Source organism: Sciurus carolinensis, chromosome 7 (assembly GCF_902686445.1).
Source record: "Sciurus carolinensis chromosome 7, mSciCar1.2, whole genome shotgun sequence".
Classification (NCBI taxonomy): domain Eukaryota; kingdom Metazoa; phylum Chordata; class Mammalia; order Rodentia; family Sciuridae; genus Sciurus; species Sciurus carolinensis.
The window spans coordinates 130,557,417-130,575,398 of record NC_062219.1 but is presented as its reverse complement, the minus strand read 5'-3'; the positions used below and the strand labels follow the sequence as shown (position 1 = coordinate 130,575,398).

The 17,982-nt window shown below is 43.8% G+C and overlaps 1 protein-coding gene across 1 annotated transcript; it reads left to right on the top strand.

The window, feature by feature from the left end:
- The first annotated feature begins 272 nt into the window (after positions 1 to 272).
- Positions 273 to 17,330, top strand: LOC124989433 (putative olfactory receptor 2W6). The gene is made up of 3 exons (XM_047559275.1): positions 273 to 433; positions 477 to 847; positions 16,363 to 17,330. The coding sequence occupies exons 1-3, from the start codon at positions 273 to 275 to the stop codon at positions 17,328 to 17,330; spliced, it is 1,500 nt and encodes a 499-aa protein (XP_047415231.1).
- The last annotated feature ends 652 nt before the right edge of the window (positions 17,331 to 17,982 follow it).

Genomic DNA, 17,982 nt, shown 5'->3' with positions numbered 1-17,982 from the left:
GCTCCCTCTGCGGGTCCCTTCTCCGTTTCACGTCCTGACGGTCCTCCGCAGCCTGTGGTTATTCTGGTGCCGCGCCAGGACGCCAGACGCCGCACGCCCCTGTATTTTTTTCTGGGCACTGTCCCTCCTGGACTTTGCCACGCCACCTGCGCGGTGCCGCGGAGGCTGGTGAGCCTCAGCGGAGGCAGGAAGGTGATCAGCTTCCCTGGCCGTGTGGCCCGCTTTTCACGTTTCTGGCCTTGGGGGCAACGGAGTGCGTCCTGCTGGCCGTCATGTCCTTGGACAGGTTCGTGGCCATCTGCCACCCGCTCCGTTACCCCGCTGTCCTGCGCCCTGGGCTCTGCCTGCGGCTGGCCGCCGCCTCCTGGGCGGTGGGCTTTGGGCACTCGGTGTGGCTGTCCACACTCACCCTCCGCTGCCGCTCTGCGGCCCCGTGTGACCCATCGCTTTCTCTGTGAGGTCCCCGCGCTTCTCAGGCCGTCCTCTGTGGACACCACGGCGAGCGAGGCGGGGCTCTTCTTTGTGAGCGTGGTGTCCACCCAGTCCCCCGACGCTCGTCCTCCGTCCTACGCCTGCATCGCCCAGCCGTCTTCACATGCCGTCTGCGAAGGTCGGTGGAAAGCACTGGACGGGTGGCGCCCATCTCTAGTGGTGACGCTCTTATGGCTCGGCTACTTCCAGGTACCTGCAGCCCCCTTGCCCAGCTCCCGGGACTGGGGGAAGAAGGTGTCCCTCTTCTACGGAGCCTTCGCTCCCATGCTGAACCCCCTCTTCTACACGCTCAGGAACCGAGAGGTGAAGGACGCCTTCAGGAGACGGACGGCAAGAGTCTGCCCATTTCGAAGGGGTGGGCAACCATGAGCGCGAGCGTCCCACCAGGTCCCTCCTCTCCTCTTGTCCTGACGCTCTCTGACCTGGTCAGTGACATGGCTTTCCCTGCAGGCTCAGCTCAAACCAGGCTGTGGCCTTCCCAGCACTGGCAAAGGGGTGCAGGTTGTTGCTCAAAACAGAAAGAACCCAGCCCGACTCCGCTGCGGGTGGGGCTTTGCGGGCGTGTGACGCCTGCTCAGCTCACAGTGTCCGTTTTCACCAGAGTCGTTCTGACTTCCCTCCATGAACTTTGTGCACAGAGGGCTGCATTTTTTTTTCTGATGCCTGAACATATTCCTTGAGCAAGTGCCCAGAAATGGGTTTCCAGTTCACCAGAAGCTGCAATCACAAAATCTTCCAGATCCATCAAACTTTACAGGAATGTTTGTGCAATTCAGTGACTTAGAGCTGCCTGAGACCAGGCAGAAACTCTTTCCCCAGAATCTCACACATACACAGACACACACCACACACAATGGACATACACACTACATACACCTCCACACACCACACGCTGCACACACACATTACACACCATACACATCAAGTGCCCCACACATACCATATCCATACCAAACACCTCCACACACTACACACCACACACATTGCACACACAGATACACACACAGACACACACACGCACATGCACTTTTTTCACACATGGAAGTTTGCTTAAACTTTGGAAACCAAGCACTATAAGTTTGGATCTGAGGTTGACAATATCAGTGTTAAATTTTCTACTCCCACATCAGCATAATAATAAATTCACAGTAATTTTATTCTAGAGTTAAACAGATTTTCTATTCTCTTGAAATGTTTTACACTCATTTTCTTCCTAAGTGGAAGCTTTCCTTTTTATTTATAGATCAAACCCTAGGTATGTATAAGGCCTAGAAAATTTTCACTTGCTTGAAAATTTTTCATCATTCTCCCAACAATCAATATTGTCCCTATTTTCTTAAACGCTGAAGCTCTCATAGTCTCAGTTTTGAAATAGCATGTCATGTAATAATTTCCACTGATTTGCTGGGTGCCTGCCTCTCCCGCGAGCTCCCTGACCTTCCAGTTCCCTTGTGAGCAGTGAACCGCGCCTGCACTTTGCCCGCCACCTGGAGAAGTCACGGTGTTCTGAGGAACCGCTGCTTGCCACCCTTAGCTGACCCTTGGTTGTGAGCGGGTCAGTTCTGCTGTGATGACCTAACTGTGCGGTGACCCTCTTCATTGTCTGCTTCTACGGAAAGGTTACCCAGCGGCTGAAACACGTTGTCTTGTTTCCCTTGAAACATAGAGTCAGGCCACGAACTGCTGCGATACCAATAGAGAGAGACATCAATTTGCCATGTCCGACTTCGGTTCTCTTTCCCGTGGAGGTGGTTATCCAGGCTGTGAATAGACGCACAATGTTGACAGAGTCCTCCACAGTTAAGATACCCTCCTCATCGAAAATCAGCTTGCCACCGATGGTCCAAGTAAAAGACCACTCGGATCACTGAAGACACATCGCAAAGCCAGCGTCCACGCAGTTCTGAGGGTGCTGAGGACGCTGAAGAGGAAACAATTCCAGAATAGAAATAGTTTTTAAATGAGGGATCAATTGATTCAATTAATTTTAATGTTAATGTGATAGATTCAGTTTTATGTTGATATTTGCGCTGGCACATAATTGTGTATTGGGAAGAGATTTTCAAAAATAAAGAATTCTTTTGTGTCATTTTTTGAAATTCTGCAAAATTTATTTTTCCAATCCCAGTCATTTAAGAAGAATGTATTTTATTTTACTTTTTAAATCGTAGCACAGTATATGCAGCATGGAATTAACCAGTTTAAGCACCTTTAACCACACTTTCAGGGTCGACAAGTGCACCCTTAGTTGTGAACAATCCATGGCTCCCTTTCCAGGTGTCTCACCTTCTGCAACCGCTCATTCCTCCCTCCTCCTTCCCCTCAGCAGCACACCTTCTGCCCTCCCCACCAGCCCCCCACTCTGACCACTCTGTACTCTGGTCAACCTGCCTAAGTCCAGTCATGCAGCATTTGCTCCATAACTGGGTCTCGAGATCCATCCACACCACAGTGGGTGTTGGGATTTCCCTGGGCCGCTGCTGGACACTTGGGTCCCTTACCCCTTTTGGCTATTTTGAAAAACTGTTATGAACGTGTTATGCAAATATCTGAGAAAATTCCTTCCTTGGGTTTTTGATATGTTTCCAGAAATGAAATTGCTGGATCTTATGGTAATTCCATTTTTAATTTCCTTAGAACTGCCACACTATTTTCCATGGTGGTATCACCATTTTCTATTCTCATCAGTGTCTCACAAAGACTGTAATTTCTCCACATATCTCATTTTTATCAAGGATTAAGATATAGTAGAGCCATATTATAAATATATATTATTTTCAGTCTGAAATTTAAGGAGGCTTTTCATGATGTATTTTTATGATACAGAAATAAGCAACCAGAAAATAGTAGTTCTGTTTGTCCTAGTAGTTGGATATCTTCACTCCAAAGTTGATTAATAGAACATAATTAATAAAGGTTTATTACACTACAGCATAAGCATTTATCCCCCTTAACATCCAATAATCAATAGCTGAGATTAAGTTAAAGAAGGCAGATTTAGACTCACAGAGAGTCATAGAGGAATTGCTAATACTGGAGGAAATGGAAACGATTCAAACCTAAGAGCAATCAGAACACTGGATTAAAACTATAGGATGAAATTCAGCATCAGTACAAAGATTTTACTGCACGGTATATCCCAGAGGTCAGGGAAGTCACAGGACCAGCAGCGATTCTCAGAGCTGGGGACACATATTCATTGCACCACGTACGGATGATTGCATTCAACTCATCCTCATTAGCAGCTCTGTGAGTGCACCTATATCCTGACACTTCTGTCCAGAGAGTTTGGTGATGAAATTGCATCCATGATAACCATTTCCAGGAAGAAGCAAGGGAATGAAATAGGGAACAGAAATGATAAATGTATGCAAACATTTGGGAAAAGTTCATATAAGGAAAAATTAGATGTTTTGTATGTTTTCTGGGGAAAGGGGGGGATCTAGTAAGCAGCTGAGTGGTAGAGCACATTCCCAGCATGTGCATATATATATATATATATATATATATAGAGAGAGAGAGAGAGAGAGAGAGAGAGAGAGAGAGAGAGAAGAAGAAGAAGAAGAAGAAGAAGAAGAAGAAGAAGAAGGAGGAGGAGGAGGAGGAGGAGGAGGAGGGGGAGGAGGAGGGGGAGGAGGAGAGTGAAGCTGCGGAGATCACACTGGCTCACAGCATGGAAGGACTGAGTAGTCAGTGCAGGACAGCAATGGAATGGTGTCACTCCAAAAATTCCTCATAAAATTACTTGCATGTGATCACCTAGAGGAGGAATTGCACATCAATGATATATTTGAAGAGTGGTGGAATTGCATGACTTGTAGGATCATTCCTTACAAGAGATTCTGTGGTTTAGTAGTACAAATGTAGAGGAATTATTTTATTTTATTTTTGTTTTTTTTTTTTTTAATTTTTAGACTGCATTTTGATTCATTGTACACAAATGGGGTACAACTTTTCATTTCTATCATTCTACATGATGTAGATTCACACCATTTGTGTAACCATACATGCACATAGGGTAATGATGTCTGTCTCATTCCACCATCCGTCATGCCCCTTCCCCTCCCCTCGCTCATTTCCTTCTAAGTAATCTAAATTTCCTCCATTCTTCTCTTAACCCCACCCCCACCCCCATTATGTATCATCATCCACTTATCAGGGAAAACATTCAGCCTTTAGTTTTTTGGGATTGACTTATTTCATGTAGCATGGCATTCTCCAATTCCATCTATTTATCTGCAAATGCCATAATATTATTCTTTTTGGTGTAAAGTTTTGTAAGTTCTTTATAAATTTTGGAGATTTGAAGTCCATGTGGAAAAGATTTTCTCCCACTCTGTAGGCTCTCTTTTCACATTATTAATTGTATCCTTTGCTGAGAAAAACCTTTTTAGTTTGAATCCAGTCCATTTATTGATTTTTCCTTTTATTTCTTGTTCTTGGGGGTCTTGTTAAAGAAGTCAAGTCCTAAACCAACATGATGAAGATTCAGGCCTACTTTTTCTTCTATTTGGTGCAGGGTCTCTGCTCCTTGATTCATTTTGAGTTGAATTTTGTGCAGAGTGAGAGATAGAAATTTAATTTCATTTTGCTGCATATGGGTTTCCAGTTTTCCCAGCACATTTGTTGAACAGGCTGTCTTTTCTCCATTGTGGTTTTGGCACCTTCGTCTAGTATGAGGTAACTATTTATGTGGGTTTGTCTCTGTGTCTTCTATTCTGTACAATTGGTCTGTCTGTCTATTTTGGTGCCAGTATCATGCCATTTTGTTACTATTGCTCTGTAGTATAGTTGAAGGTCTGGTATTGTGATACCACCTGCTCTGCTCTTCCTGCTTAGGATTGCTTTGGCTACTATGGGTCTCTTATTCTTCCAAATGAATTTAATGATTGCTTTCTCTATTTCTATGAGGAACATCATTGGGATTTTAATTGGAATTGCATTGAATCTGTATAGCACTTTTGGTAGTATGACCATTTTGACAATATTAATTCTGCCTATCCAAGAACATGGGAGATCTTTCCATCTTCTAAGGTTATCATTAATTTCTTTCTTTAGTATTTTGTGGTTTTCATTGTAGAGGTCTTTCACCCCTTTTGTTAGATTGATTCTCAAGTATTTTATTCTTTTTTGAGGTTATTGTGAATGGAGTGGTTTTCCTAATTTCTCTTTCAGAGGATTCATCACTTATGAATAGAAATGCATTAGATTTATGTGTATTGAGTTCATATCCTCCTACTTTGCTGAATTCATTTATTAGTTCTAAAAGTTTTCTAGTGGAGTTTTTTGGATCCTCTAAATATAGAATCATGTCATCTGCAAATAGTGATAGCTTGAGTTCTTCTTTTCCTATTCATATCCCTTTAATTGCTCTGGCTAGTGTTTCAAAGACAATGTTGAATAGAAGTGGTGAAATGAAAGAGGGCATCCCTGCCTTGTTCCAGTTTTTAGAGGGAAAGGTTTTGGTTTTTCTCCATTTAGAATGATGTTGGCCATGGGCTTAGCATAGATAGCCTTTACAATGTTGAGGTATGTTCCTACTAACCCTATCTTTTCTAGTGATTTGAGCATGAAGAGGTGCTGTATTTTATCAAACACTTTCTCAGTATCTATTGAAATAATCATATGGTTCTTAACTGTATGTCTATTGATGTGATGAATCACGTTTATTGATTTCTGTATATTGAACCAACCTTGCATCCCTGGGATGAACCCCACTTGATCATGGTGCACTATTTTTTAATATGTTTTTGTATGCGATTTGCCAGAATTTTGTTAAGGATTTTTGCATCTATGCTCATCAGGGATATTGGTCTAAAGTTTTCTTTCCTTGATGTGTGTTTGTCTGGTTTTGGTATCAGAGTGATAGTGGCTTCATAGAATGAGTTTGGAAGGGTTCCCTCCTTTTCTATTTCCTGAAATACTTTGAGAGTATTGGTATAAGTTCTCCTTTAAAGGTCTTCTAGAACTCAAGTGAGAATCTGCCTGGTCCTGGGCTTTTCTTGGTTGGTAGACTTTTGATGGCTTCTTCTATTTTGGTGCTTGAAATTGATCTGTTTAAATTGCGTATGTCCTTCTGATTCAGTTTGGGAGGAGCATATGTCTCTAAAAATTTGCCAATGTCTTCAATATTTCCTATTTTGTTGTAGTATAGATTTTCAAAGTAGCTTCTAAATATGTTATGTATGTATGTCAGTGGTGTCTGTTGTGATCTTTCCTTTTTCATCACGAATGCTAGTAATTTGAATTTTCTCTCTCCTTCTCTTTGTTAGTGTGCCTAAGGGTTTATCAATTTTGTTTACTTTTTCAAAGAACCAACTTTTTGTTTTGTAAATTTTTTGAATTTTTTCTCTTGTTTCAATTTCATTGATTTCAGCTCTGATTTTAATTATTTCCTGTCTTCTACTACTTTTGAGGTTGATCTGTCTTCTTTCTCTAGGACTTTGAGATACAATGTTAGGTCATTTAGTTGTTGACTTTTTATTCTTTTAATGAATGAGCTCAATGCAATGAACTTTCCTCTTAACACTGCTTTCAGAGTGTCCCAGGGATTTTGATATGTTGTATCATTGTTCTCACTTAACTCTAAAATTTCTTCTTTGCTCCCTAATGTCTTCTGTTATCATTGCATCATTCAATAGCATATTATTTAGTCTCCAGGTGCTGGAGTAGTTTTTGTTTTTTTATTTTATCATTGATTTCTAATTGCATTCCATTATGGTCTGACAGAATACAAGGTAGTATCTGTATTTTTTTGTATTTACTAATGGCTGCTTTGTGGCATAGCATATGGTCTGTTTTGGAGAAGGATCCATGAGCTGCTTAGAAGAAAGTATATTGACTCACTGATGGATGTAATACTCTATAATCAGAAACAAAAATAATTACTTGAAATCAAAATTCTGATGGATTGGGATTTCTAACTTAATGTTGGCGTGAACCAGCCATCTATTGACATTTAAGGCAATGTAATTGTCATCCTCTGATCAAGGTGCATAGCATTAGTTCGTTTTCAGTGCTTAATTATTTTAAGTACACTTTTACGACTGTTTACCAGGTGGTATACCATATGGTTTTTTTTTTTTCCAGTTTTGGTTATTCTTACTAATGGTCATCAGAAAAATTGTGTACAAGTTTTTGTGTAGTTGTATATTTTCATTTCTCATAAGCAAATGCCCAGGAACGAAAATGCTAACTTTATGGTGAGTAAACAGGTGAATATACGTGAGTAATTTTATAAGGGGAGATTTTGGAGCAAACCATTTCATTGCTGTTCCACACCAACCAAGCACCGTCCTTCCACATTGTGAGCCAGTGTGTGTGCTGGAATTTTTAACAAGCTACCTGTCTTCCAGAGTGGTTGTACCATTTTACATTTCCTTCAGCAATATATGCAGGTCTAATTTCTCCACATCATCAATGACACATGAAATTTTCAGTCTTTTTCATTGAAGGCATTCTAGAACATGTGTGGTAATAGTTCTTTGTGACTTTAATTTTAATTTTTCAAATGATCAATGGTATTGAGTTCATTTTTGCAATTATTAGCTATTAATAAATATCTTGTGGTAAAACATGTATTAGATATTTTGCCCATTCTTCACTTGGCTTGCTTGTCTTATTACCTAGTTAAAAGAGTTCCTTATATTTCATAGATACTAGTCCTTTATCAGATACATGTTAGTGACTACTGTCTCCTAATATATGACATTTTGTTTCATTTTCCTTTGCAATGCTTTCACTGAAATATAATTCACACACAATAAAATTCATGCTTTAAAATTGTACCTTTCAGTGGTTTTTAGTATATTCAAGGAATTGAGTAAGCACAGCAATCTAATTTTAGAATACTTCATCATCCCAGAGAAAGTGTGTACACATGAGTTGTCAGTCATTTCCTATTGTACCTCCTGATTCCCAATCCAAGCTCCCGGCAACTTACTAAAAAAGGTACTAACTGTGAATCAGGAAATAGACTCATTGGACACTAAGTCTGCCAGCACCTTAATCTTGGACTTCCAAACATCCAGATGTGTGAGAAACAAGTTTCTGTTGTACATAAACCACTTGGTTTATGGCATTTTGTTATAGCAGCCTGGTCTGAATAAGACACTTGGTAATGTTCCTTGGGTACTTGAAAAAGGTGTGTGGATTTGTGTTGCTGGTGGAGATTTCCATGAATATCAGTTGTCTCTGCTGGTTGGTTGTAGTGTTGGGATGTCCCATGCTCATGGATTGGAAGATTCAGTATGAATAAGATAACAAGTCTTCTTAATTTGATCTATAGATTCACTGCAATTCTAATCAAATTCCAGTAAGATATTTCACAGATATCAACTGTATGATTTTAAGGATTAAATAGAAAGATGAATGATCTTGAATATCAAGCACAATACTGAAGGATAAGAAAGTTGGAGAACTCATACTACCCAATTTCAAGACTTACTATAAAGTTACAGAAACAAAGACAGGCTGGTATTGGCAAAGTGATAAAATACAGGCTATATATTTTCACAAAAATTAGCTCAACATAGACCATTAACCTAAATGTGAAATGCAAAACTGTAAAACTTCTAGAAGAAAACATAAAACAAAAAAAATCTATCTAAAGAGCTTTGATGATGAGTTCTTAAACACATCATCAAAATCATAAATGCATGGAAAAAAAAACAAGATTAAGTTGGGACTTACTAAAATCAAGAACTTAGGCTTTGCACAAAGACAAGTTAGAGACTAGTAAAAATATTTGCAAAATATATCTCATAAAGGCCCTCTAGCGAAAAGATGCAAAGAAACCTTAAGACTCAAGAGTAAGGAAATAAATAAAACAATTTAAAGAAAGACTGTTTAGATATTTTAAAATATCTCACCAGATAACAAACGAGCATGTAAAAAAAGGTACTCCATATCATTGTTTTGGTCAGGAAAATGTAAATCAAAGCAAGGGAGCACCACCAGGAACCCGCACTGTAATGGGCTGCAGTTCTGGAATGAGCTGGTGGAGATGGCACACAGTGCCCTAGACACGCCCAGTGACATGTGGAAACGCCACAATGCAAACTACTCGCACTTTGCCTGTTCAATCACAATGAGACTGTGATGAGCTAACAGAGGCGGAGGGCAGGGGAGGATTCCTGGAAGCGGCCACAAGGGGCAGCGTGGGAGACTTGTGGAGCCTGCACAGCCCAGGCTGCCTGAAGTGGAAGTCACACTGTGAGGACATCTGGGGACACACACTGCCCGGCTGGTGTCAGGTCTGCTAAGATCCTGGATTGCTCCAGGGCCAGTTCCTGGTCTGACGCTGTCAGCGTGTGGAACCGTGGGAGACAGGACACTGAACTCTGCATACATCTGCCTTTTCTCATGTATCTACGATTGTTTTTGTTTTCAGAACAAAAAGGGTTTTCAATAGGGAGAGAGGCAGAAACATATATCAATAAACCTGTGGACCAACACCATTCAGAACTGAAAATGATTCACTTGGACATTCAAACATGGTCTTCAGAATCACAGCGTGATATACAAATGAAGTAGCTAACTTCCACCAAAATCACCCACCGAGACCAGACTCCAGACTGCCAAAGGAATAGAATGGCCCAGCTGGGTGGCCTCGGCCGGTTTCCAATTCCGGCCACACTGGGACTGGCCCAAGGAGCTCAGTGCCATGACTTAGAGGCACACTGAGTGGCTCCCACAGCCACTGAGTGCTGTCCGTCAGCAGCGGGCACCGAGCGCTCCCTAGAGTGCTGTTCGTTGAGGACAGCAACCCCAGCATTTGGTAGTAAGTCAACTGCGTGATCCTTTCCATTCTGAAGGGGACTCAGTGCGTCCTCACAAGGGCAGACATCTCAGAGGAAGATTTGCCCCTCCTGCCTGAGAAGCCTCAGCTGGCAGAGGGTCTTGGGCAGGACTCATCTGCCCGCATGGAGCCCCACGAGGCTTTGCCTCTGACAGGTGCTCACTTCACAGCAAGGCAGGTAAAAGCACAGGCTCACGACTCAGGTTCTCCTGGTCACCTTAGGTGCTGCTCCACCCAGAAGCGGCTGGCCTGTGGAGTACCCGGCTGGACTGCCGAAGGCCTGAGAGACACAAGCCCAGGGGCAGCACTAGGAAGGTTCCTTCTTCAGGGCGCAGCATGTGCCTTGGAAACAGGAAGCTCCGCGGCCGTACCTGGCCTGAGCGTGTCCCTAAAAGTCCACATGCTGGAAGCTTGAGCCCTGGTGTGGTGGTGACGAGGTGGCAGAAGCTCTAAGGGGTGGGATCGAGTGGAAGGAAGAAGGCATCCACCCTCTGAAGAGATGAATGTGGTGTCCATGGGACCCCCAGTTCTCACAAGGAGGAGTTGCTATAAAAATGGCAAGCCTGAGCCGCAATCCTCTGGCCTCCTGTCTCACCATGTCATCTCTTGCATGTGCTTCTGCCATGATGCCACCCCCGCTGGTGGCAGCCAAGGGAGCTCTGGCTAGAGGCCAAACAGATGGGGCTGCTGATCATGGACTTTGAGTTTCTAAAACTCTTATCTAAATAAACCTCTTTATCAAGTATCTAGCCTCAGTTATTTTGTTATAGCAATAGAAAGCAGACTGATGCACCACCCAAATGAAGACAGGTGGGACTACTTTACTCAGAACTTGTGATGGCCATGGAGTCAGCCACCATCACCTGCTTTTGACAGATTCTTAGGAACAGGACGGAGATGGGGGGGTTTGTAGTAGGACAGCTGCTGGTGTGCTTGGGTTGGAGGTCATTGGCCTGGAGAAAACGGAGAGCTAACTTAAAGGCAAGACCTACTTTTTTTTTTTGGCTCTTAGCATATATTTGTCCTTCCCTGTTGGTTCTATTTATAAATCAGATGTTTTTCACAGTGCCTGAAAATCTGTTTGATAAATCAGAATGTATTGCATTCTCAGAGTATTGCTGCATTAGAAACTTTTGAGGGACTAATCACTGAAGCGTGAGCACAGAACAGAAGAAGTCACTGGTGGAGAACAGCTCTCTTAGGTACTCAATAGAAATCCCTGCTCAACAAAGGTGAGGGATGATTATTTGAGTTATGTTGGGAAAGTCTGAGGAATCATGGTGTAAATGATAATGTCAGGCAAGTCCCCAGGGCTGACCCGGGGCTCTGAGAGGTGACTGGGAAGCAGATGAAGCCGCCGGTGACAGCAGCAGGCTCACTGCAGCCCTCTTAGGTAATCAGTCCTGAGGTGGCTGCTTCTCCTCGAAGACAGTGCCCCTGGAGATCGCTCCACTATGCGGTTATTATGAAACTCATTTGAAACTTTTTAATAGCTGCATGCAATGTGAGAGAGCATGTCAGCAAGCTCTATTCCCTGGGGCTGAATCTCTGTGGGCTCAGAGAAAACAAGATCACGCTCACCTGGCTCTGCCTGACAACCACTGTAATGAGCTCTCTGGGGTCCTGCTGTCCCAGCTTCTGCAGGGACGGCAGACGTCGAAAGCCTCTCTCCTGCCTCTCACACCCACTGGCCTCCTCATCCAGAGTACCCCACAGGAATGTCCCAGCTGATCAGAGGCAATCACATGAGCAAGTGCAGTCACATTTCACTTTAGTCAGAAAATAAAAATGACCCAAGGGAAAAAAAAACTGCTTTCATCAATAAATCCAAACCTGTCTCATTCTTCTTCAGTGTTCCCAGTTTCTAATTCTGCCTCTGCCTTCTCACCCACTCAGAAGATGACTGCCAGGACACACGAGTAACTCCCCCTTCAGCGAGTTGGCAGGCTGCCTGTGTTTCCTTTCCCCCTGAAGACAGGTTGGGGAGGGACACACCACCCAGGTCTGATCCACCCAGCTCAGGCTCACGTGAAGCCCTGCAAACACTCGCAGGGGAAGCAAGGTGCCGCCACACCTGGCCTTCTTCCAAACACAGTGCAACCACTATCTTGAAAACTGGCAAGAAGAAAAATAAACTATTTTGTTAATGAATTGGTCGTTTGTTTAACCATGCATTGAGGAGTGCTGTGTTTACAGGTGGTATCCGAACCCACAGGATCAAAGCGAAGTTTAATTTAGAGGAAACGTGCAAATACCCTGTGGATACACTGATTTTATCAAAAGAACCGTGACCAGGTCTTAGTGTCACAGGTAGTTTTTCTGCTTTGAAAAACATTTGTTTTCTCCACCTGTCAGTCTATGAAAGAAGCAGCACCATTCATTTCCTACCAAATTCCCGGTGTTCTGAGGAAATAAGAAGGAAATGATGAATTTAGTTGTGTGGCTGCAGGAAACGACGGGAGCGGGCTCACGTCACCTGCTGTACGACGCATGCGCAAACCTGACCGGCCTCTTGGCTTCTGAATCAAATGCAGACACGTGTTCTTTGAGAGGCTGAGGTTGTTCTGGGGAAAAACTGAATATTGAACGCAAGCTAAATTGCTTTTATTTTCTTCCAAACTTCTAAATATTGCAGTAACATACTGTCATATGTTGCACGTTTATAAGGTTATGGGGTAGTATTCTTAAAAAAAAATCTTGAAAAAATAAAAAGCAGAAATTGAAAGTCCATTTCTTTCAAACCCTAGTTATGTTTTCATATTTATATAAAGCATAGTATTTTGGTAATAGGGTTGCAACATATTTGAAATTCTAAAACATTTTTCAAAAATAGTTGATATGATTATATATTTAATATATAATAGTTTAATTTTATTAATTTTAAAAGTGTTGGAAAAACTCTTTGATTATTAAAAATATTTGCTGTCTGTTCCACATATATGGTGCACAATTTCGATTATTTAAAAATCTATTAGCAGGATTTATCTGGAACTTGTTGAGTCATTGCTATTTGTTCACTAGCTGTAATACATGATTCTCATATTCATTTTTTTTACTTCATTCTTAGTTTTATAATAACTATAAAATGATATAATTTAAAATCCTGATATATATATATATATCTATATATATAAAATACACACACACATACATACAAATTCTGCTTCTGAAATGAGCGTTGGGGTCCATCATGAGTCTCAGGGGCATGGCTGGAAGAAAACATGTCAGCTTTAATGTCGCGCTGGCAAGTGTGCTCAGTGTTTATTCTTAGGTGTGTGACACTCATAAAATAATGTCTTTCATCCTTAATTTTACCGGTGGAGACACCACTATCATTGTAGAGTATCTAGGGGGCAATTTTACTTTCTCAAGAAGGTCGTGAGAATAGTTCCAGTTTTCCGTTTGAATATAATTTAAAGTCAATCAAATTCCATGCATATATTTTATATACTACATTTCAGGGGTTTTATTACTCCAGACTGAAAATAAAATCTACAGGTCAAGTGACAACAACAAAGAAAACGTACTCTTTTGGAGTATCCTTTGAAAATTCTATGAAATTATAAAGAAATTAAAATGTACAATTCTTCAGAAAACTGACAAATCTCAAAAATTCCGATTCAAGAAGTGTTCAAAGCTCTTCATGTGCGCTGTGCTGCCAAACAGCCTGTTCGCTGCAACCAGTGTTCAAACCTTGAGGACATGAACACCTATCACCTCAGGGGGAAAAAGAAAAGAAAAGAGAAAAGAAAAGAAAAAGAAAAAGAAAAGAAAAGAAAAGAAAAGAAAGAAAAGAAAAGAAAAGAAAAGAAAAGAAAAGAGAAAAGAAAAGAAAAGAAAAGAAAAAAGAAAAAAGAGACCCTCAGGGTTTTGATCCCGACCATCTGATGTGCTGCAGATTCCCTAGGAGCGCGCTCTCCCTCTGCGCTCCAGCTGATTACTCTCTGGAGCGCGCAGTCCCCGTGGTGCCAAGGGGCGTCACCTCTGCTGCGAGAATCTGGCCCTCCGCTCGTCCGTCGGGCTATAAGAGCCCCCGCAGGTGCTGGTGGTTTTCTCGGTCGGCGGCAGCCCTCTGGGTTTGGCGGGCAGCTCCTGGAGGCCTGCTGAGGGTCTGGAGCTGGCCCAGATGGCAGGTAGACGGAGGAGGGGCTGAGGGTGCTGGGCCGCTTCTGGGATTCACTGCGTTGTACCTTTTCCCTGCAGTGGTGCTATTCCACTTGCCCTTTTAGTCGACTTATAAGAAAAACGAAGCAAGTGGCTTTTACTCTTTTCAGAAAGAAAACAGAGCGAGCGCACAGAAGAGAGTTCAGGCCTGTGCGGCTGGGTATTGCAGTGGGGTCTCTGCAGTCACTGTGTTCTACAGAGTTTCTGGCGCGTCTCCCGACCTTACTTTCTACCTATGTCCCTGCATGAGTGTCCAGAAAATCCTCCATAGCAAACCAGACTGCAGGCAAAACGTTAGCAGTGTTCCTCCTGTAACCCTCAGGAAAGCTGAAACCAGTCAGACTAAATGACTAGAGAGTGCCAAGTTTTTCTTTTATTTTGGTATGCTATATTTGAATGTGGAAAACAAATTTACTCTAAGAACTTCAATGTTGAGAAGTTTTCCCCAAAGATTTTTTTTTTTAATTTTAAAATCAAAAGATCTGTGACAAAAGTTAAGTTGTCTTTTGTCCCCTTTCCCCAGTTTACCAATTGAATGTACTATTTTTGGAAGCAGCCTTTAAGTCCCTAATCACACAGCAGTCTAGGTGTTTTGTAACACATCCACTTAAAAATTTAATCCTGTTGGGTACCAAGGTGCATGCCTGTAATCCCTGTGGTTTGGGAGACTGAGGCAGGAGGATGGAAAGTTCAAAGGCAGTCTCAGCAACTTAGTAAGACCCTGTCTCAAAAACAACAAACAAGCAAACAAACAAAACAAAAAACAGTCCAGGGATATGGCTCAGTGGTTAGATGCCCCTGGGTTTAATCCCCATAGTGTGTGTTTTATGAATCTAGCTCTCTTTATTCTTCTTAGCCAAATATATTAGGGTCATTTTTTTCAGTCTTTTAAATTACTATTTGTAAAATTACCATCATTTACCACATTCTCTTTCCCTTTCTGTCCACTCATTTCTGGCCATGAACCTCTCTCATGCGAGCGAATCACATTGTTTTCATGTTTCTAAAAGGCTAATAGAGGACAAGACATATCTAAAGTTGCTGTTTTGTTTCTGGGCAGAATACCCTCCCCAACCCTGGCAATCTGGTTACAGGGTTCTGTTACTTAAGTAGGAATGAGTGGCCAAGATCTGCACTGACAGAGTTTCCTGGGAAGGAGAACTGGGGTGCTTAAGGGGACACTGACACTGCAGAGAATCTGCCCATATGCTCTGGAAAGACCCCACCCCAGCTCGGGAGAGGCAGCAGCTTCCCTGCACCCTGTACTCCTCAGGTCAGGCCTGAGTACAGCCTGGTTGTCACACTGAGGAGACCACTGTGCACACTCAGAGCCAGGGTGGCGACAGACCTGATGCCCTAGTTACATGAAGAAGAGTGGGAGGGAAGCGAAGGTATGGTTAAAGAAACTGAGTGGAGCTGGGCGCACACACTCTAATCCCAGCTATTCTGGAGTCTGCCGTAGGAGGCCTACAATTCCCGGCTAGCCTGGCAACTTGGCGATATCCTGTCTCACAAAAAAGAATTTAAAAAGGACTGGGGCTTTAACTCAGTGGGGAGCACCCCTTGGTTCAATCCCCAGTTCCAGGAAAACAAAACAAAAACCCAGTCTAGATGAGATAACCACCTGTAAATATGCAACCGAAGAGAGATTATATTTGAGATGCACCTACATTAAAGCTAAAATATTTTGCTTTCTGAATCATAAGGAGAAAATTTCTATTAAATAAAAATGATTATGTCAGAATTTCCCCAGGAGAAGAATTTGCCAGTGTTTGAGCGCAGGGCGAACACCACGTTATGGGAAGGACCGACAGACTCCGCGGCCACGTGTCCCCCACACCCTGATATTTATGGCTTCTAGAAGTGTGGGTTCATTGCTCTCCATTTCGTTCCCACCCGCGCCACAGACGAGGTGACAGGGAGCCTGGAAGAGTCCAACGGCAGCGCGGAGGACGGCTTCTTCTTGGTGGGCTTCTCTGACCGGCCCCAGCTGGAGACCGTGCTCTTCGCGGTGAATCTGCCCCTGTATGTGGTGGCCGTGCTGGGAAACTCCACCATAATCCTCGTGTGCGTGCTGGACCCTGGGCTGCACACCCCGATGTACTTCTTCCTGGCCAATCTTTCCTTCCTGGACCTCTGCTTCAGCACCAGCTGCATCCCGCAGATGCTGGTCCACCTGCGCGGCCCCGCGAAGACCATCAGCTTCGCGGGCTGCGCGGTGCAGCTGAGCTCCTTCCTGACCGTCGGGGGCGTGGAGTGCATCCTCCTGGCAGTGATGGCCTACGACCGCTACGCCGCCGTCTGCAGGCCGCTGCGCTACGCGGTGCTGCTGCGCCCCGCGCTGTGCTTCCGGCTGGTGGCCGTGGCCTGGGGCAGCGGCCTGCTCAACGCCGGCGTCATGTCGCCGCTCACCATGGCGCTCCCGCGCTGCGGCCGCCGCAGGGTCCCGCACTTCCTCTGCGAGATGCCGGCGCTGATCAAGATGGCCTGCGCCGACGCGCGGGCGGTGGAGCTGCTGGCCTTCGCCTTCGCGGTGCTGATCGTGCTGCTGCCGCTGGCGCTCATCCTGGCCTCCTACGGCCACATCGCGGCCGCCGTGCTGCGGATGCGCTCGGCCGCGGGGCGGTGGAAGGCCCTCAACACCTGCAGCTCGCACCTGGCCGTGGTCTCCCTGTTCTACGGCAGCATCATCTACATGTACATGCAGCCCGGGAACAGCTCCTCGCAGGACCGGGGCAAGTTCCTCACGCTCTTCTACAACCTGGGCGCGCCGGTGCTGAACCCGCTCATCTACACGCTGCGGAACCAGGAGGTGAAGGCCGCGCTGCGGAGGGCTTTGGGGCAGCAGCAGAAAAGGTTCCCTCTGAGCTCATAGGAAACCCAGCCAGTGCATCAACAGCCCCGGGAACTGAACTCCGGGGCGCTTAACCACGATCCACGTCACCCGCCCTTTCTGTTTTGAGACAGGGCCTCACCAAGTTGCTGAGGCTGGCTTTGAACTTGCCATCCTCCTGTCTCAGACCTCCTGATTCTCTGAAATTACAGGCGTGTGCCACTGAGTCCAGCTTAAAATTTTTTTTAGTGTGAATGAACTCACTGAAGTGTATTCGTAGTCATTATGAATCAACCATCACTACACATGATATGGATAGATCTCCACAGAATAATACAGAGTAAAAAGTGAGCTCCAGAAGAAAAGTGAAATGACTGATACAAACACAAAATAAACATGTATTAAAGACTTATTCCACTCAATGAGGGAACCAGGCAGATGTAATACTCAGTTAAAAATAAAGTAAAACAAAACAGATTTATAAGAAGTGAAGAAATGGTGAAATCAATGTGCAACTGGACACAAAAGCTTTCTCCACCGTGGAGAGGTGCTCACTTCAGACTCTTTCAGGACTGAATTTGCACGTTGTAGGTAACAATCATTTTACATTGCTATCGGTTACCAATAATTTACAAAGTTGTAAGACACTGTCACAGAATCATTCTGGAGAGGTGTCCTAGGGGGTCTAGACAGT

What these genes read in the sequence shown, in the direction of transcription:
- LOC124989433 (XM_047559275.1), top strand. Translation starts at nt 273, where the DNA reads ATGTCCTTGGACAGGTTCGTGGCCATCTGCCACCCGCTCCGTTACCCC. An exon ending in CGCTGCCGCTCTGCGGCCCC is followed by an intron (nt 434 to 476) that starts GTGTGACCCATC and finishes CGCGCTTCTCAG; the next exon opens with GCCGTCCTCTGTGGACACCA. An exon ending in AGTCTGCCCATTTCGAAGGG is followed by an intron (nt 848 to 16,362) that starts GTGGGCAACCAT and finishes CCCGCGCCACAG; the next exon opens with ACGAGGTGACAGGGAGCCTG.